This window comes from Cavia porcellus, unplaced genomic scaffold (genome assembly GCF_034190915.1).
Source record: "Cavia porcellus strain 051 isolate PalLab524CR breed Dunkin Hartley unplaced genomic scaffold, mCavPor4.1 scaffold_12, whole genome shotgun sequence".
Classification (NCBI taxonomy): domain Eukaryota; kingdom Metazoa; phylum Chordata; class Mammalia; order Rodentia; family Caviidae; genus Cavia; species Cavia porcellus.
This window is the reverse complement of record NW_026947495.1, coordinates 30,745,927-30,768,406: the sequence shown is the minus strand read 5'-3', so window position 1 is coordinate 30,768,406 and position 22,480 is coordinate 30,745,927. Positions and strand designations below refer to the sequence as shown.

Sequence of the window (22,480 nt, the reverse complement as noted above, 5' to 3'; positions counted from 1 at the left end):
ACTATAATGCTAAGTGAAAAAAATCAGACACAGAGTTGAATATCAGGTATCTTCTTTAACATGACAGACCCAGAATATAAATAATTAAGAACAAAATTAAAGAGAAAAGGCAGGAAAGGAGAGAGACTCTGCGGAAATTGGGAAGAGAATGTGGGGGAGAGGAGGGAGGGCGAAAAGTAACTAGATAAAGACTTACATGATCAATTTGTGATATATTTATGTACTAATTGCCCCACATGATGCAATCAATATACATTACAAATACACACATAAAATTTAAATGAAACTCTAAAAAATGGAAATAAATTGCCTTTAAAAAACTGAATGTTAATATTGATGATTAACAGTGACTGAGAAAGTTTTCTCTAAAATTATTAATTGAAAGATAATATCACTATAGTATATTTTTTAAATTTTATAAGCATAATTATTATACAGATTGTTGTTTTGAATAGTCAGTGAATAAGACCTCTGATAAATTGCTTACATATATTATTTCCTGTATGATGTTTACCTAAAAATGATATGTATCTTGAAATAATGTCTACATCTTTAAGATTTGAGTTAAAGTGATTAAAAACTGGGATTAGAAACTTAGGACCTAGATTATTATAAAACAAAGGCCTTTGCATGTTGCCTGTTATTATGAAAAATTAGAAATTTTGCATTGTCTACACATATTAGAGAAATAGCTGACCAGGACTATACATTAAAAGGTTACTATAGTTAAAAAGATCATTTATCTAGATTTAACTCTAACCAAATCTTAGAACTTTAAAAAATGCTCATTTTTGAAATGACAAAAGATAATCATTATGGATTTCATGTTTACTTGTTTGTAAAATAGAAAATGATTCTCTTATTGTTATGTACTAAATATATATTGTCTTCAGTCATACATGTAGATGGGCTATGCATGGTATATTAAGTCCAAAAATATAAAAATAGAGAAAAATGAGGGTCAGTATTCCATCCGGGAGCTTCTTAGAAAAAGCATGTTCAATCAAATTTAAACAACCAAAGAACAATAATTTGTGTGGTAATAGTATCGATAGTACTACTCATAAAGAAGCTGCCAATTATTGGAACTTGAGGGAAGCACTGTGCCATGTGTTATCTGTACATGCAAAACTTTGCAACCATTACTTACAAAATGAGATGCAGAGAGAAATTTTCAGTTTACTAAAACTGCTCTATTTAAATGTCAAACAATATTTCATTTCCAGATCTAAGTAAATCAAATTATTTAACATTGTCCCAAATTTATTACTTCCTTTAAGTATTAACTGTGAAATACTTTTTAATCAGCCATTTTTTACTGAGACTATGATTTTCTTATATACGGGACATGAAATATTAGTGAAATTTACAAAATACTATGTAATTTTCATTTTTCCTAGCAATAAAATATTTAATGTTAATTTATATTCATAGAAATATTTACTATTGATTACAGATTATTATATATTTTTATGTTGCCTTCATAACATTTAACATGACATGTTTTTGGTTATGTAGTGATATTATAATAGCTTGTTATAAATTTGTCTTGTGGTATGACTATTTACTGAAAGACCTTAGAAAACACTTATTTGTAGTTTCTAATTATCTAGGCACAGAAATAGTAAAAGCAATTTCAATTGATCTCCATTATTGTATGCATATGTCTTAGCATGATTTAAAAAAAAAAAGAGCACAAGGTATAAAAGATATATTTATACAAACACATATTGGAGACATAAATCTATAATAGGAGACTTACTCTGGGAGATGCCATATGTACAGGCATTTGGGGAGCCCCGTACCATGTTGTTGCAAACTGCACGATCAGGAAAGTTAGTCACATAATTCAGCAAAGTCCAATAGATTGGGAAATAAGGGAACCAGTGCTATAACTGCCAGTTGGAGACCAAAAGTTTAAGTTGAGGAGAGGGAGGAAATCAAGTATAAGTGTTGTGGTCCAAAGGCCTAAAAGGGAAGGACTTCTAGTAGAAAAAGGGTGGAGAAAATGATTGTTCCATCCAGGAAAACGAGATGACCTTTCCACTACCATTTTGTTCCACTGGGTCTTTCAACAGATTGAATGATGCCCACCTGAATGGTAGGGTGCTTTGTAATGCACCCTGACAGAACCTCTGGTCATCTCTTAGCTGAGTCATACTGACACATAAATTCAATATAAAGTTAAAAAATAAGGTGAATGCTAAAGTTTTATTTCAAATCTTGTAACCGTAAAAGATATTTTGCCATTAATTCGGATGAGAATTGCCCCTCACTTCTAGTACACTTAACCTTGATGCTTGCCACATTCTAAATCAGTTGTGGAAATCTCCTTTGCTGAGTGTCTTTAGTGGGCCTGGTTTCAATAGATTCATCATCATTTTCACTTGACAAATAGCAGAATTCACATGGCGCCAGATTTGGTGAATAAAGTGGATGAGGACACTGGAATGATTTTACAAGCTTTCCTTTCTGTTAGAAGGCATTGGTGGCAACTTTCAGTGTATTCTTGACCAAACACACAAAGAATTTCTGGAACGTCTTCAGAAAGTGGCAACATTGATGGAATAGGAATGCTCACACAATAGATAGTATTTTTAGGAAGATTAATGACCATATGTCTTTTACAGTTTTACTTAAATGCCCACCATATATTGTGATCACTGTTTGATAAATACACTAGAGAGCAAAATCTGAACTTGAGTGAACATGGCACAGAGAGACACTTCAACATAGTGGAAACATGTATAATTCTGAAGCATTGAAAATTTATAAAAACAATTATCTCTTTGGAGAGTAGAATTAGTTATAAACCTATTTAAATGTCAGAAGTATTCATATGGAAATAAAAGTGAAAGTCTGAAGTTTTGGAAGAAAAATGAACCCAGTCATAAAAGTGAGACAGACACATTAAAAAATTTAATTATTAGAGGTTTGAATTTGGATAATGTCACTACAAAGATGTCTGAAAATATATTTTTGTGATACAGGGGAATTTTAAAGACAATTCTGAAAACATAAGCCAGCAAAAACATAGTGAAATTAACCAAGTTAGTGTCTTAGAAGATAAAGTGAGATAGAACTTCCAATTTTAGTAAACATGAAATTGTGGAGAAACATTGAAGAAGATAGTTCTTGACAAGCCAATAGATGGAACAGTGAATAGATTATAGGTCAGCTCTGAGAGAGTAAATATTCAGTAGATGACCCACAACAACTTTTGAGTATTCCTAACATCAGAGAATTTAAATTAATTTATATGAATAGCATATTCCTATTGAGGGATATAGTTGTCTACAAAAAGCCCAGTTTGAAGCAATATATTACAAAACATTATTTTATATATTAAAAACTAAATGTCTCACTCTCATGAAAGAGTGACGTGTGACCTTAAGACTGAGTATATTACTTTGTCTCGTGTTGTTAAAAGCAAAAGCAGCAAGTGTATTTAGCTACCTTTTGAGATCAAGCATTTATCAAATGTTGTGGTTATATAAAAGGATAAATTGGGTAAATATTAGGTTTGCTTTTTTCTTTGTGTGTTTAAAGATATTTTTGCACGTTCTCATCTTTTTTTCTTAAGCATAATTAGAAATTTAAGACAGGGAAAGGACACCAAAAGGTTCTGAGGATAAAGTTGATGGAGAGTTACAATTCAATATTGCCATTATTAAATAGAATTTAATTTCTATTTTCATAGTATATTTAATAAAATCAATAAAAATGTGAAATTCAATAAAATTCTAGAATACTTTTCATAAATAATAACAATGTCTAAATATAAACATAGAATAAGTCATAGCTAAAATGGTGACTGTCATTCAAAAGTACTATACACTTAAATGTAACTGAGTGCTTTATATGTGTGTAATAGAACTAGAAATCCTTTGAATATTTTTTCTTTATAATTATAAAGAACAGCTACCTAGGACAATACTATAATTATACATTATACACAGTAGGAAACAAGAAGAGAGAAGATACTTGCTCATGTTTCTACAACCAGTATCTGACAGAAGTGTACTATGAATTCAGGCAGTCTGACCACTATACATCTAATATCTGTCTGAGGCAGCTATAGAAACAGATTGGTGTAAAGCCGGAAATAGGTTCTCCCACTCCTTCCTCTGGTCAACTGATGCTTTTTCAGGTTGTTTTCTCCTTGTAGGCCACTAATTCCCCAGCTCCAGGGATAAGGCTGCTGTAAATCTATACTGTATTCATTCCGACTTTGCCATTTTTCACATATCAAAATAAAAATTCTGCTACTGAAAAAAATCTTAACAAATGAATCCAATAAAGTGGTTAGAGTGCAACTAGAGAGTACAAAATGTACAGAAGAAGATCTACTGTGTTACCCAACAGTTTTGGTTATGATATTCCCCAGAATAAGAAGATTTTCCCTTGTCAAAAGTAAGTCTTTTCTTCAAAGAAAGAAAAAAAAAAAAAAAAAAAGAGCTTTTGAAAATAATTCAGCTGGAATCCAAATGAAGGTAGGTAGAGACCGCCTGGTCACCCTGCTCTAGCTTCAAAGCAGCGGCAGCTTAGATGAAAGCACAGAAAGAAGTGGGGCGATTTCTCCGAGTGACGGGGGAGAAGGAATTTTCAGATATACTGCTGGGTTGTATTTATCTCTTAGGAAGCTCTCTCATTTTATTTTTTTTTTTCCAGTCCTAATATTTTGAAAAAGAAAAGAAAAACAAAAAATCAATATAGAAAAAATGTTCATCTGCAGCATTTACATCCCCATGACTTCTGATTTTTCTGTTTTACTCAGATTGCACTTTAATATCTTCTGTGTTTTGTACACTGTTTCAAATGTAGCTCAGGTTATTGTTTATTGTTTATCTCTGTTTCTCTATAAACCATTCATGAGCTCTTACTGAAAAATAATTCTTTTGTTCTGCGTTCTTGTTTTCCCTAATAATCATGTCTCAAATTAGCTAATACCACTTTTTGTTCTTTTGTTTGTGTCTTTATTTTCAACTTCTAATATGTCATAGAAGACTTTTGTTTCTATGTCAACAAAAGGTAGAAACACTTACTATCAATTTAAGGGAAAATGTAGGTAAGATTTAGTTAGCAATTTTCTGGGGAACAGAAAGGATGAAGTTACTCAGATTAATCTATGTAAAATTTACCTTGATTCCTAGATTATTAACAGGGATCTATTTGCCACCACAGTAATAACATTTATAAATAATAAATTTTAAAGCAAAGCTACCTAACATAAATACATTTTACTCTATTTTATGCCACAGTTCTTTGCATTTTTTAGTATGTAGAATATTTACAAATAAAATTAATGAATAAATATTAGTGCTTCAGCTAAATGTCTAAGAAATACAAGTGAATCATGTTTGAAAGTATTTTGTTCACCTAACAGAAGTTCTCATAAAATGTGAACTTGTCCTTCAGTGTGGAATCTATAGCAGCAGAGATAAATCTTTTATTTTTCACATGCAAGTCTTAGTAATCATACTGTTCCGCATTTTATTGCTCATTCCAGTTAACAAAATGAGAGAGGAAATGGTGTGGATACCACCTGAGTGACCTTACGGAGATGTATAGAAATGTAAATTGTGACCTATAACTGAATTTGTGAGACCAGTGGTGGATATCTTGTCCTATTATCTTTTATGTTTTTTTCTCTAACATGTTTGCAAACTCTATTCTTTCTTTCTCCATGCCAGTATGTCACTCTTACAGATCAATTTACATGGTCCATTTTCTAAGCACTCCTGTATAGGTAGGGCAGTTAGAGATTCGTTCCTAATGTGACAATTAAATGCATTATGTTCAAATACCTGAATTGCTCACATTCACTCTGATGTTACTTCTTATAGAAAGAAAGAAAAAAAATTCAAAGATGATTCATCAAATTTTTATTATCTTATTCAGGGTAAATTTCTGAATCATCTTATTAGTAAGTGAACTACAACTAAAAATTCTTATTATGAATAAATGTCAAGTTAGACAAAATAAGACTTGGTGATTGGATATTTAAAAATATAGATGTTTAAATAAAAAGCTAATGTTCTCAAATCTAATTATGTATGGAATTCATATTTTATTTTTAAAAGTTTTAATTTTTATTAGTATGGCATGACAACTTTAAACTTGTTAAAAAATTACTTAAAATATAAGCCAAAGTTTTATATAGAGTCAACAGTTAGTAGATAATGATTGTCTACTGGGGAATATGATTATCTGTATTTTATATTCTAAGCAGAATAAAAACTATGTCAACATTTATAAGCGGTTATAATTGTAAAGGCAAAATGGCCATGAGAGAGAAGTTCAAAGAATGACATAAGCACTTATGGATACAAGCCATTCATACAATTGCAATTATTCCTAAAATGATCTCTCAGTAGCTGAACTAATTAAGTTGTATATGTCTTCTAGGCTTCCTTAGACATATGTAGAAATTGAAAACCAAAGAAATTCTATTACTACCTAAATCACAATCCAAATTGTGGACAAGAACCTGGTCCCATTATGCAGTGACAATTTCATGAACATGAACACTTGCATCTAAAAATTTGTGTTGTAAACTTTTTGTTTGTTTTTTCTTTCCAATAGGGAGACCCACCTGCAGCTGCGCCCTGGGATTTACTGGGCCAAACTGTGGTAAGACAGTCTGCGAGGATTTTTGTCAAAATGGAGGCACCTGCATCGTGACTGCTGGGAACCAGCCTTACTGCCATTGCCAGGCTGAATACACGGGAGACAGATGTCAGTACTGTAAGTGGAAGCAACTTCCAGAAGCCAGTTTAATAGCATGTTTTGGTGCCTACTTCAGTAGATTCCTCATTATTCCTTCCATTATGGTCGCTTCAAATACTTTCTGTTTTTCAGGTTCAGTCCCACTTATACTTCAATAATAATTTACATTGGTCCTCGATCTTTCCTGAAAGATTTCATTCTTCTTCAGGTTAGATTCCCAGCACATTACACTAATCATTCCGTTACATATTCCTCAGCTCCTTTGTGTTCCCTTCTCTTAGGTCATATGTAGGCCTTAGTGTTTTATCTCTCCTGACCTGGAACCCCACTTAAGGAACGCAACTAAAGAAAAATGCTTAAGTTTTCCTACTGAATTTCTGAATTTAATCTCAGATAGGCTATTATTACAGTTTTTATATACTTTATAATCCACTGATTCTCCTATTCTAAATGTCTACACCCTGCTTTCGTTCTCCTCATCCCTCCAATCTCTAGCTTATCTCTACCTTTATGTTTACTATTTTACTAATTAAAGAGCTACAATATCAAGAGAGCACCCACTATGTTTTCTCCAAGATTCATTATCCTATCACAGTATGCTCATCTTTTCCATAATGCTAGGATCCCTTGCTCTACCCAAATCTTTACTACCGCTTTGTGAGCTGTTCTCACGTCTACTCCTGGGTTTATCTCCTGAGCTTGCTCCCTACCCTTCTATCTCATTAAGCATTTTTCTCTCTCCCTCATCCCTTTCTGAAATAACCTCTCCTTGTGTGTCTATCTTTCACTAGTTCCCACTTCATTTACGTGTGCTATCTCCTTTTTCCTTTTATTTAACACTAGCATTACTTTTAAATGTTATTTTCTATAATTTATCTATTTCCATTTTTCCTTGGAATCTTCTTTTTAATCTTTTATCTTCAACATTCTGATGACTTTAATGAACCCCAAGTCAATTAATTTTGCTTTATTCTTTATAATCGGTGATGAATTCCCAATTCCTATTTTGCAACTGTTTTAAGAAATTAACTTCTCTCATAAAATACATTTTAGATGTGCAAACAAGGTTAAAAACATTTCCTACATGTTTTTACAGATTTGCAAGATATCCAAATAATGATTCTGAATTTGCATTTCCAGTTAACCCTCTCCTCTGGTTTTCAGATTTTGGCTCTGTGGCAGCTTGACCTAATTCTAAGTTAATCTAGTGGGGTTTTTTTGTTTGTTTGTTTGTTTTGTTTTTTTTAACCAATTTTTTTAACCATAGTTTTTCTTATTTAATGGAATAGTTCCTAATCCTAATGTCTCTGTTCCTTCTACATCTCCCCTTTAGTTTTAAAGTACATCCAGAATCAGAAACCTCTCACTGCCTCTATTCTCACTATACTCACACAGGCTCCCAGAGTCTCTATGAATTATTACTAACTGATCTATATGCTTGCTCACTTTTTCATTAATGTCTATAGTTCAAAATATTCATAGCTGCCATTTGTATCCATATAACAAATTGTTTTCCTTGTTAATCACATTGAGATCTTTGGTCTTATCAGTCATTAATAATTGCAAGATTTCCTTTCCTTAATTATATTAATTTATTTAATTCTATAATGAATTAGATATTGTTTTAATTCTCATTTTAGAAGATAATACCAACAAGGCATAAGCAGTTTGTGAATATCCCATCCTGTTAGCAATTATGATAAGTTTTAAATCCAATCAACCCAGCTTCAGGGCTTATGCCTCCAAAAGTGACTGAACAGTTTGGTTCATAAATCATTTGATATTCCTGAGAACATCACAGAGTGCCTTTAAGCTGTTGTCATTTTGGAAAACACTTGGAACAGTACAGAATGTAACTACACGTACTAACTTACTTGAGAATCAAACATAAGACTAAATATCTTGTCAATAATATGATAGCATTATCATTTCTGAGGCAGAACGAGAACAGATTCCATTTTAACCTACTGGTTTCTTTCCAAAAGTTAATTCTCATATGAGGCCAGCCTCTCATTTTGACATGTATAGATGCCTGTGCCCTAAGTCCAGTGTCCCTATTCACATTGCTTCTCCACCTCACATTTTAAATGATGTGTATCACAGGACAATCTGTCTGAATGAATCTTTACATGCTGCTCATTTCTTCATCTCTGTCATCTCCTGCTTCACTAGAGCTGAAAATTCCAGTACATTTTTCTTCTACTAACTCAGTGATTTTCTTCTTCCTTCCTTTTGTTTTATCATTGTCACACAACTTAATGTCTCCCACACAACTAAAGGACACTACCAGCTATTATTATCCAACATGAAGACTTGCTTTACTATACAGCATAAGGTTATAATCCCTTTATTCTAATAACATTACACTAAAATCTCTTCATTATATAAATGCCAACTTCCCTAGCATTAGGAATATATCAAGCTTATACACATCTTTCTCTTTCTAAAGATCATTCTTGTACTGTTAATTAACCTCTCTTTATGAGTTTCTAATTAATTGATTTTATTCATTTCTTCTGACTGTGGTCATTGTACTTTATATTTTTATCAAGTGTATGCAATCATCCTATTTGTCTAGGGCCTCTTTGAAACCACACTTAACCAATAGAACTTGTTGAATAACAGCTACTAAACCAGTAAACAGTAACAGAGATAAATAAATAAAGGAAAGCAGATTGAAGAAAAAATAATGAAAGGACAATTACTCAAACATACAAAGCCTCCTTTCTGGTGTTTATGTGTATATAGTTAATGTAGACTTAGTGTTTACTCTTTTTTAATTTTTTTCCCCCTCTGGGTTCTCAATTAGTATATTGTCATAGAATATCAGACTATTTTCTCTTTTATTATTTTTAATTCCTTTCTAACTTAAAAACAGTATATAAATATGTGTTCTTCCAAATCACACAATCAGTAAGCTTATATTTTAACAGACAATTTAGTAGAATGACAGTTTGAGGTAGTCTGGTGCCTTATAAAAGGCTACATTATAATTTTTTATCGCTACCAGCAGTCAGAGAACTTCCCACAGTTTACTGCAAAATGCTTACTAAAATTAACCAATTAGTGTTTAGACAGAGGTTAAATAACTTGTCAAGGTCCTAAAGCAATAATATTATCATCAGAATTGGACCCCAGGAGTTGCTGATCAAAATGTCAACAAATATTCTAACAGTATGGCAATGCTGTTCTTTGGCAGTATAATAATTCTGTGGACTATGTCATTAAAATGACAAATCTTACAGCATAATAAAATTTAGATCTATTACAAGGTTCAGTGGACCCAGTGTTCTGTCAAAACTGTATCTATCACATACAACATCTTTTCTTTATAAATGAAGGAATGACAAGATGGTTCATTACGATGCCTAATTAAAGGTCCATTAGTGGGAGGTAAAACATCAGTTCTTAGTTGTGCTGAGTAAAAACATTTCACAGCTCTAATAGTAATAAAAAATCCTGAGGTCTGAAATGCAAATTAATTTTAACAACAGCAGCCCAGGGAGGAAAGACAAAGATAAATAATAGCAAAATTAAAATTCACTAAGCTTTAAGTTGTTTAAGAACAAATATAGCTCTCTTCCACACTATTCTGAAACTAAACTTCCTAGTATAAACAAAAAAAATAAGTAAATAAATAAGTATAGCGTTTTGCATTTCCATACAGGTGTTGGAAGGTCAACAATATCTGGTATTGTTTTTAGTAAATTACACTAACTTGAGAGCAAAAACAACAATTAGAACCTATTCAAATTGTGTCTTAAGAACCAGGAAGGCAAATGACAGCTTGCTGGTCCTCTATTGGTATTTCTGAAGTCCTCAAGTTATCTGCTTGGGAAACCATTATAATTTGACTAAAAGTCAAATTATTGGAATTGTACTTGTATAGCTCATTTTTACTGATTCAAGCTACTGCACTCATTCAATAGCATCTCTTGTTTAGGGAGTTAGGTGTGTCTGACAATAATCTGAAGATATAATGTATTGTGATTTGTATGAAAACTACATTCTATCAACTAAATTATTAAACAGTTAAGTGAAACTATTGCATTTAATGACATAATGTGAAACTATTGCATTTAATGACATAATGAGATTATTCTTACCTTGTTTATTTGAGTGCATCTTTGTTCCGTTCAAAGTGTAGGCAATGTGTGTCAATATTTACAATGAGTTTGCCAGTATGTCAGGCCATTATGTTAGAAGCACAAAGTCTCAGAGAATTCAGAGTTCTGTGTGACTCAGAAAATATAACGAGGTATTTCGAGGCAGTATGAGAAATTACAGAGACTACCAGAAACCACAGCAAGAAACAAAAGTCTAGCCTACAAGACGGATTTCTTGAAGGAAGCTATATCTATTTTGGGACTGGAAGATAAGCTAGCCAGATGAAAAGGAGAAACTCTAAGGGAGATAGCATATGCAAAAGTCCAGAACAGAAAGCCTTTTTAAATTTATCTATTCTTTTTCTATTTGATTGTTCAGTGGAACATATTAAGTACATACAATTCTTTGGTCACAGAGATGCATGTGATTTTATATTATGTCAACAAATACTCATGTCATCTTTGAGGTTAATATTAGTGATATTCAAGTCCCAGAAACTGACATTATGCAGTTTTCAGTAATCTTGTAGGGAACACAGTAACCAATGTGTGGCTTATGATTCTGGCTCTGAAATCATTCATCTTTTGGTACATTGTTCTGCCACTTACTATCCTGCAAATCTTGTCTGAACTTTTATGTCCTAATGATAGCAGCCAAAGTTCAAATTGCACAGTAGCACAACCTGATCTTTTAAGCCTCTACTCCATTAATGAAAGGCACAAATAAATATTTTCATTTTGTGCTGATTAAACCCATGGAAACTTATAGAGAAAAAAATCAAAGACTAACATATAATAGTATATTTTCAGTTGCTACAATAAATCTGAAGTTCAATTCAAAACACAATCTAGAGTCTTAAGGATACTGGTACGGAGAGTGAAACTATCAGTAAGAGTTCCTCCTTCACTGTTCAAATATTTAATATTCTTTATGACATTCACACTGGGAGTTCTGAAGTATTTTGGAATTCTGTCTTCCTATTGACCCCAAATTCTTTTTTCTTGTTGTGAAAGTAAGTATCAACTGTTGCCTAGATTGTCTTCTGGGCTTTTCTAAACTTGCAATTTATTTTTATTCTGAAATTTGAACTCTTCCTTTTGGCCATTTTTACATGGCACACGCATGTGCTTGACTGGCTGCTCTTCTAGACAAAACAGGCCAAGAAGTTTTCTATAGTTCATCAGTCCTGCAAGTATACAGAGGTGTTAAAATTTAAGCCTGTAAAGTATGTGACCAAAGTAGAAGAATCATGTATCCATCCTGCTGTGCTCAGTTTTTCTATGCTGCAATAATTCCCCATTCGAAAGACAGTGCCAGGGTTCTAGCCCTTTTTTCCTACTAAGTATCTAAAATCGGTTATCCAGGTATCTAAAAACTGGTTACTAATGTTTCATTTTTGAAACAAATAGTATAAAAATACAATGTAGTTTAATTTAATGTGAAGGAAAAAAGGTGCTTTATTTTTTTTTAAGTGATCATATGATAGTGGCATCGAAGGGTAAGTAAATAATATATTTACTGAAATTTTCCTTGTACTTGAGATTATCAGGTTTATAAATATATTTTGAAAAAAACTTTTATGTCATAATAAAATTCGAATTACTGCAAATAGAAGTTTGCTATAGTATTATGACCATCATTTATAGAATTTATAGAAATAAGAAGAGAAATATTTTGGACTAATGTGTTTATATAAAAAAATCAGTAAAGATTACTGCAAAGAGTCTTGAAGTATGTTTAATTACCTCCGCTGGCATCTTGGCAGCCAGATTTTCATGCTAGTTTCATTTGATTTTGAGAAAACTCTACATTCACAATTATCTCCAAAATAAGTGTTTCACTCCTCAGTCATGCCAAAATCGTTTAATCTCCCACTTTGATCTCATATTAACAAGAAAGACAAATTTAGATGCCTTTTTTTGCAACTTGAAGAATATCTATAGAAAGTAATATAAAAGCAAATGAGTCCTAAGACTACTTAGGTTGAAAATAATTTGTCACACAAGTTATAGTTAACTGTGTAGGAGATTTATATCGAAGTAAATGAGTCATGCCTTAGAAAGAGTATGTTCCCAAAAATATAACGCAATGCTTTTCATAAACAGAAGCGTTGATTGTGATTCTTCTATACTTATTGTGAAGTAAACAACATGAAATCACAAATAATTCTCTGCAAACAAAACTGGGTATTGTAAAACAATACAGTAAACAAATAATGCCCAGACACACGATTTTTAAAAAGTATATATTTAGTTGAAGCATACCTCAAATCCAATACATTGTTCCTAGTTAAATTCTTTTGTTAATATGACTTTTACAAAACTGAAATGTAAATTTAAAAATAATATTTAAACACAGTGCTCTTGTTCTTACTTTGAATGCTGCACAAATGCTTTGAAAAAATTCCATTATTCAGAAATTTTTAAGCTAGAGAAGAAATAAAATAGAATGAAATAAAATTTCTATCTTAATAACATAAAATTTATGTGAAATTATTAAAATTGTGTAACTATAAACTACTACTATTACTCTAATATATGTCCTCAAAAAGAACATCTTTTGATAGTTAATATACTGCTAAAAATATTTTGCATTTATTTTGATAAGAATGACAGGAGACTTTTGACTGACTACGCTGTCATCAGCTGAATTTAAATTTCTAGAATCCTAAATGCATAATTCAGTAGTCACACTGTATAAGAGAAAAAACAGGGATGGTTTATAATTTACCTTATGTTTATGTGAGAACTCTCCAAATAAAGAATATAGAAAAAAATCTGTGAATTAATGGATTTAAAGCAATTCTCATGAGTGCAAAAATTGCATATTGCAAAAAATTTTATCTAATTTGAGCAAATAATCCATTAAAATTCTAACTGATGAAGTAACAATGAGATGTGCAAATTTAAACAAATGGAAGATACTACAGATTGGAAATAATTTTTCACAGTATGAGTGCACTGTTATATTCTTTTAATAATCTCGGGCAAAAAAAGCCCTTTTTTAGTGTGCTCTTACTAATTTTCTAGTCATTTCTCAAACCAGTCAAATAGATAATCAAGATTAACTATTATAGTATTGAATTAGCTTTAAGGAATCTTTCAGAATTTACGCACTCTGGGGGTATGGGCAGTGTAAATATACACTGTATATGCCTACATTTATCAGAGCAAAATTAATTGAACTTCAGTTGCATACAGAGTAGGCTGAAAAACCAGTGAGGGCTTATATATGGCACATGGCTTATTATGATCCAAAACATACTTGCTTTTATATATAAAAGTCTTCCTCTATAAGCCATAATATGCTTTCTTTGCAATTTGCCTTCTCAAGAATCTCAAGTGACTGTACAATTTTATAAATAGTTACTACCTAAAAACTTTTGTAGCTAGATCACTTTAAAAACAGACAAATACTCAACCCAAAACCTTGGTTCTGAACAATAATGGAGCATATTTTATATAGGTCTCTCTATTTAAACAACTATTGTTCTATTTCTCAAATCTATTGATGCTATCATTTGTTCACATCCATCCTGAACCAAGTGCTTGGACAAAATTTAAATGCTTGTTCTTATTAAGTTTCATCTTATGAACTGCCCACCCAAATCAAAACATTGCTAATTTGGATTTCTGAATTTTATAATTTTCTTCTATGAAGATCATTAAAAGTAAGACTATTTTCTCAAGATAAATTTTACTCTTTAAATTTTTATAGCACTGTTTTTAGAAATATTTAAGAAATATTATTTTTATCATTAAATTATAAAATGCTAATTTTGCTAGATCTGTTATCCTGATGAAAATTTATCATCTCTAATCAAACTTTTGCACACACTTTTTCCCTGGTTAATATTTAATTTGGCAGGCCTCAATTCAATGTTTGTCTTCTTTGAAACTCAGTTTGGAAATTGGAAGATATATTTAGCACTATATAATGAGTTTAATTATTAAAATATCATAGGCTGAGTAAAACATTTGAGGAATGTAAAAATGAATAAATCCTGATAGTTCTTTTTTATTTTTATTTTAAAGATAATAAAACCAAGCAAAATGAAACAGAACATAGCCAATCAGAACAAACCAGTGTAAGTGAAACAGCACTTCAAAATAATAGGAAATTAGCAATGGTTACCATAATAACTCTTGCTTTCTTGAAACTAGCTTCAAATACATTCAGACACAGTAAAAATCAAACAAAACAGAATACAATAAAAACCAATAAAAACAAAACAATGAACGCAATAAAAGACTTCAAAACAAGATAATAGTAAATCCAAAGTGGCTATTAAAATATGTATCATTATCTTTAAAATAGCTGACCATGCCATCAGATACAATAAAATCAAACAAAACAAAAGAGAACAAACCCAACCCAACAAAATAATGAAAATTATATGGAATTTCAAGCAACGCAGTAGGGAATCAACAATGGACATTGCTCTCAGAAGGAGATCCCCCGTAGATGCTATGTACTGCCATCCTCTAAACAGATAGATGATCAGACCACTGGTTTTAGACATACAAAGTCAGTGAAACACTGAACACTACAAGCATTACATTGTATTCCACCTCAATAGCCATCATCACAGCCAGTGTATCTCTACATATACATCAGACTTAAAAGTATGCACAATGCAGCACACTCTGTAGTATCACAGCTCAGGAGCCCAGCTTTCCCAAACGGTAGCCAGAGATCCATCTTACAGGTGTCATTCTCAGGTCCCATCCCAACCCAAGTTAGATATTTGCCTCTTCACTGATTGTAGTAGTTTACTGGGTTAGAGTTGGGGTGGTTGGCTCTTCTAGTTTCCCAGTCTGTATGTCAGAGGAGGCTGATATCTGACTCTTCCCCCAGAGGGCTTCATGTGGCATCAATTTGCAAGAAGGGCTTGCTTCTTGTTGGATTCTTGTTCTCTTCCCCGATAGTCCGTGAATAGCACTGACTCAAGGGAAAAGGGCATCTGGCTGTTTCGCTAGCCACCTGTACATAGTGAAGATTCACAGGGGAGGGCGTGCTTCCTGGTGACTTCTTGTTCTCCACACCCCGCCCCAGTCCTTGAATGCTGCCAACTCAAGGGAAAAGGCCAGCATCTGACTGTCTGCCCAGCAGCCTGTATATGGCGCTCACTCACCAATTCTAGGAGCTGTTAATCCTGATTTTCTCTTTTCTGATTAATCTTTCAAAGACAACATTCATGACATTCTAAGCAAATTTATGCAAGTTATTTTATGTATTTTGCTTGCTGGTCATGCTTAATAGAAGTATGACTCTTGCTTGATACTATGTATGTATAGGAAAAGAAAGGCTACAATCACTCTTGTTAAGCTAGTTAAGAGTGTGAACCCATTACCAGAAAACTTCCAAATGCTTTCATCCTAAATAAAATATAAATAAGTGATAATGTTTTAAGTATGTCTTATTTTGTGATTGTCTGGCTATTTTTTTTTTTTTTTTTGCAATGTTTGAAATGATTCAGAGTTGTTTGTGCCAATGAATAGACAACGTCAATAATTATTTCCTTGAAGTACAGGAATTTAGAGTCAGTGCTGTGAACCAATTAACAAGCAGCAAAGAGGCAAATATCTAACTCGGGTTAGGATGGGACCTGAGAATGACACCTGACACCGGCAAGATGGATCTCTGGCTACTGTTTGGGAAAGCTGTGTTCCTGAGCTGTGATATTGTGGAGTGTACTGCATTGTGCATATTTTCTTAAGTCTGCTGCATATGTAAATGGTTGTTAGGCCCTAAGCTAGCCAAAAGGGGAAACTTGTTCAATTTTAGTTGCACACAATGACAAAAGAACAGCAGAGATATTCACAATTTATTGATCTGTTTTTTCACTCTCTGAAAAATGCATGAAATATTGAATAAGAAAAAAACAATCTGGTCTACTTGGTTATGAAATTTCAGTTATGTATGATCTTTTGAAACTTGCTTAATTCCTTCTGCTTCAGTTATTCACCTATAAGAATATGAGTCTACCATCTATAACACATGTGTAGGGTATGTAGAAGAGCTCTACAAATTAGGGTTCATTATCATTGCATTGCAATCGTTATTTATAACACTTTACTCAAAACAGGTTCTAGTTGCCCCTGAAAATATAAAAGGAACACTGGTGGGGATGGTAGGTGAAGAAGGAAGCATGACACAATCTAATATGATTTAGAATAATCAAAGATGCCCAGAGTGCATCCTGTAGAAATTAACAAGGTGATTCAGGTAAGATCACATCATTAGCATGAAAAAAGGTGGATGTGGCCTATAAATACCTCATATTGGACTAATTTTTTTCTTATTACTTTAGCTTGATATGAATTTTCATCGTATGTTTATAAAGTACCGTTTTTGATTGCCCTAGAAATTCTTTTGCATATTATACATATGTTGAAGTGGCCTTAAACCTTTTTGCAGAGAACATATTACCATATGAATATTCTGCCATTATGTAGTTATCATTGTCCTTGGGATTACATGCTTGTGTTTGGAGCTGTTAGTAGCTATTAGTGTAACTGCCCAAAGGAAGTTATAACAATTTTTATATTGTGAATTTAAAGCTATATAGCACAGATTAACTATATTTATTTTGACTCTCGTTATATTATTCAGAACATGTCAACTGTTTTGGTATTCAGGCCAGTAAAATGCTCAAAACACTTGACTTAGCACATAGCACAAGAAGGAAAACATCATTTTTTTGGTAATACAATTGTACCTTTTGCTAAACATATTTGTTGAGAGCTGGTGTCCAGTCGGCTATTTCTAGGTTTGTGCTGAATGTCTTCTTGTACAGTTACAATGTCCTCAATAAGTAATCAATTTTGGATCTATTGCTTCCAGTGGTCAAATTACTCATACACTTAAGAGGTGATCAATTGTCTAGTCTCTGCTCTAGTTTCCACAAATTCAGACTCCTATTGGTTGCTTAATGACCAACCTAGCAGAATCTTCTAATTTCAGTCTTTATTCATTTTCTTTTACCTTCAGTCCCTTCATTGTTCTAATCCTCCAAAGCATCATTTATCACCTACATTTTCTTTCTAACCAGTCTTCCATTCATTTAAGCACTTTTTAAAAACTTTCATTTAGTGACAATAATTACTATAATTAAAATTTGAAAAAAAAGATTGTCAAACAGGTATGTATGTATTTGTGTGTTGCTGCTTTTGTGTCAGAAAGTGAAACACAAGACTGTGCTGCGCACTTTTATATTAACCAACTTCTATACCTATTCTCATGCATTATTAAAGGAAATGTTTTGTATTTAGATTTGCCTGATGTTCCCGGTTTAGTAACATTTCACTTAGCAATGCTGAAATATGAAAAATGAGAAGGTATAAAATCTTTGCAAAGATAAAATCATACAAATAACTGATACAGTGTTAAATGCTTGTGGGATTTGTTTTTTGTTTGTTTGGAACTGGAATTGAACTCATGACCTTGTGTTTGCCAGGCAGGCACTGTGCCAGTGAGCTATTTCCCTTGCTCACTGTGGTGTTAAATGAATTATTAAGAATGATACATTTTGCTTTAGAAAAGGTGCGACCTTTAACTGGTTTTAAAGTATGCTTGATGTAATAACTATTTTTCAGGGCACTGAAGCAAAGAAAGTGAATGTTTAGAGACCTCTCAGCTTCTATATTAGTTTCAGAATTTGTTTGGTCAAGAAAAGAATCCTTAGAAGCCAAGTGAACAATTATATTTAATGAAGCCTTTTCATACATTATTCTTCATATTTTGATAAATCAGTAAACAAATTTGTGCTGGATAGGAAAGTACTAATGACATATTCATTTTATTAAATACCTGAAATAATACTTAACTTTTAAATATAATGCTATTAATTACTTGAGAGTTACAGAGAGGTAACTAATGAAAACATGGTATATACTATTTTATTTAGTTGTTTGTCACTGAAAATGAATTATAACTAAAAAAAGAAGGAAATAATTAATGAGACATTTCTATCACTTACACAGGATTACAATCATGATATTGTAGAGAAAATGGTTTTTTGATCTAATATTTTATTTTTAAAAAGTACCATCAAATTGCTTTTTAAATTTATTTTTATTTCTATTTTTTATTAGCAGATATTTACAGTACATCATGATTATAATACATCATGATATATAATATCTCAATTCTTTTATCATCTCCTTGTTACCTTTCCAAGTGCCTCCCCATCTCTATCTCTTGGTCCTCACTTTCATATCATTTGTTTCATAGTAACACTTGCAATAGTGAAAAATACTTAAGGATTTAAATATTTCATTTTCCAATTTGTAAGCATACAGTGTGTCTGTAGTAACTTAAATATCAAGCACTAACTTCCCTTAATAACATCTGTCTTCTCTTCTTTCTGTTGGAATTGAAAATGAGTAAAAGAAATGAAGGTGAGACAAAGGGAAAAAAAGAAAGAAAGTAGAGAGGAGAAAGGGAGGAGAGTTCTAGGAGAGGTGACATCTTTAAATATGCAATGAGGAACAGACCTTAATCCTATGATCCAGCTACATATATAACGCAACTACTTTCAAGTGTTACGAATCTTGATTTAATAACAGTGGTAGACAGGACACATCTTTTATGGTTTTTGATTGCTTGTGTATGCAGTGGACAATGAGCTGCATTTAATGTGGTTGATATACTAGGAAAAATACTGTAGCATTAAAGGGTAAAAAAAAATTTTAGGTATAGAAACTGGACCTTGAATAATTTTTGAATATCATCTGTAAAGAAAACAACTATTTAGCCTAGTTAGCCAAGTATGCTATAATTTCTAAATCATATTAATGTATCTTATATAGCTTTAAATACAAATACCATTGTACAGTATACAGAGGAAGGTGTATAATCTGTACGGTACACAGAAGTTTAAAATCACAAGGATACGTTTGGACCTCCAAATCCAATCTCTTGAAAGTACTACTCTTTTATCTCACTCTCTGGTCCTATAGTCTTTAGCATTAAAGCTAAGTGAGAATATTTAGCACAATGCAACAGCAAGAATAAGAATGCTTGTAATAAATTTCCATAAATATGAAGCAACCTCTCAATAAATTTAATAACTCTGATTTAATAAAGGACTAGATAACATACAAACATGAGAATTATAAATGATATTTAATTTCTTCAACCACTGTAATTGTTATGCAGCAGATTAATGTTTCTAAATTGTGATGTTTATCTACCTAATCTTATTTAATGTCCTTTCACTTTTAGATAATAAAAAGGAAATTGTTGCTCCTAAACACAAATTTAAGAATCAATTTAATCAGTTCTTAAGATTATACTATGATTTTAATATTTTAAATTTGATAAGTTATTATTCATCCATGAAAAACACATATAGAGCTTTGTTATTGAAATACTGAAGCAAAACATCTGAAGTTAGAGATTTTTATATTTTCAAGTGACATTTGTTACTTTATACAAGTTCAAGAGTTATAGAAATGTTTGTGGGACAAATTTGTTTGTAATAGTTATTATAACACATCTCTAAGACAAGGGTCTTAGAATATAGGAAACTTTCCCCTTTGGGTAATGGAGCAGTTTATCTCTCACCTTAGAGGAAGGGATTAGTCTAGACACCTGGTACCACCTCTGAATTATGATCAATCATTTCCCAAGTCTACTTTCTTCTTGGAGTTTTATGAGAGGCACATCTTTGCTCAACTACTTAGAAAATACAGTAGGTTGTAATGGCACCTATACACAGAGGACTCTCCTCAGCCAGTGGGATGGTGCAGAGATAGAAGTCTCCAGTTGCCACATACTCTGCTGTGCTCTGAACAAAAAGAGGTCTGTAGGTGAACAATGGTGCCTCACATCTAAGGAAATCATGAGCATTTCTAGTCATGTTTAGATTATCAGTTGCAAGCTAAGGAACTTTGCTTATATAGTTAATTAATTAAAAGCTAAGGAATGTTGCTAAACTAAGTAAACAGAGCCAAGAGTTTCTCAGCTCACATAGGTCAATATAAGCACTCTCCTCTAAGCAGATAAAATGATGTCTGATTTACACAAAGAGAGAAATCAATAGTTTTATTACAGAAATCTAATTTGATTATTACTACAAGATCTTTGTAAATTAATTTGTTTATTGGTTGACCGTTTTCTTTTTTTAATTTAAAGAGAAAAGAATAAATAAAAATATTAATGAAGAATTTCAAAACAGGCTAGTAGAATAACAATGATTAATTAATAAATAATTAATACATTGTGTATCATTAGCTTTATATTGTTTATTCAAAGTATAGCATATATGCATGAAATATTGTCCTAACAACATTAGCACTAATTTCATATCAATGAAGTAAAAAAACTAATTTTGTAACTATCTTAACTATTATATATATTATATATAGTATATATAATGTATAATAGTATTATAGTAGTATAGTATTATAGTATAATAATAGTATAGTAGTATATAATAGTTATATATATACTTATTATATATATATATATATATATATATATATATATATGTATAAATATGTCTTCTTTCCCTTCTTTTCTTTCTCCCATCCCAGTTTCTCTTTTATTTTGAATGGTTTCTTCTCATTGCACAATGACTATGGTAGAGTTTGGACTTTTATTTACACTTTCAATTTCTCGCACTCTAATGTGGTTGACCTTTTTAAAATGCTAAATGATGTAGTAACATTTATTGTGAATGGAGAACAGTATCTCACAGTGTATTCTGATTATTTCATCATGCCTTCTTCCTAGATGTATGCCATCATTATTGTGTGAATTCCGAATCATGCACCATTGGTGATGATGGAAGTGTGGAATGCGTCTGTCCAACACGCTATGAAGGACAAAAATGTGAGGTGGATAAGTGTGCAAGGTGCCATGGGGGTCACTGCATTATAAATAAAGACAATGAAGATATAGTTTGCAAGTAAGTGGGCATCTAGATTAATTCATAAAAGCATTTCAATATAACTGACATGATACTTCAACAATATACTGCAAAATGATGCAATTTATTGTATTAGAGAATTCTACATGCCAATCACTGCATTTTTAATATAGAGTAAGTTCAACTCATTTAAATTAAACTTTTTCAACACCTTTTTTGAACATCTGAGGACCATGAAAATCCAGTGTCTTATGATATTGTCATATATTACATTAACATAGATTATTAATAATATAGATTATTTCCCATATATATTATATCTAAGAATAAGTAAGAAGCACTGAAATGCAGCATATTTTGAAAAAGCAATATGTGATGTTGTTCAACACATGCTCAGATTCAAGCTCAGATTTTTAATTGTTTCAGGACTATTACTAGAGTGAGGTGGGTAGCATTTATAAGTAATCTTTTGGGGAGCCCCAAATGTTGCTTTCTCTTAATTTGACTTTGGCATCACATTTAAAAAGAGGTAGAAGGAAAAATGTTTTCTGGGAAACAACTGCAGTAAAAATGTCCAAGTGCGACTTCTGTTACATTGCCTTTTGATCTTGGCTCTAAATTTAAGTGAATGGAAAACAAAAGATAACAGTTAAAGGATAAGAAAATGATGCTCAGTTTCTATCATGAAATAAGTTTATGCCACTGAGGTTAGAGATCAATCGGCTCTCAGATGTACTTTAACGGCCTTTTAAAAGAAGGACTTATAAA

The 22,480-nt window shown here is 31.9% G+C and overlaps 1 protein-coding gene across 6 annotated transcripts in view; it reads left to right on the top strand.

Annotated features, from left to right (window-relative positions):
* Lrp1b (LDL receptor related protein 1B) overlaps nt 1-22,480 on the top strand; it is a 1,703,137-nt gene that overhangs the window by 1,636,794 nt on the left and 43,863 nt on the right. For all 6 annotated transcript variants that reach the window (XM_063259026.1, XM_063259028.1, XM_063259024.1 and 3 more), the window contains 2 exons: nt 6,586-6,747; nt 21,577-21,751. In XM_063259026.1, coding sequence (XP_063115096.1) covers nt 6,586-6,747; nt 21,577-21,751 — 337 coding nt within the window. The remainder of the gene's footprint in view (nt 1-6,585; nt 6,748-21,576; nt 21,752-22,480) is intronic.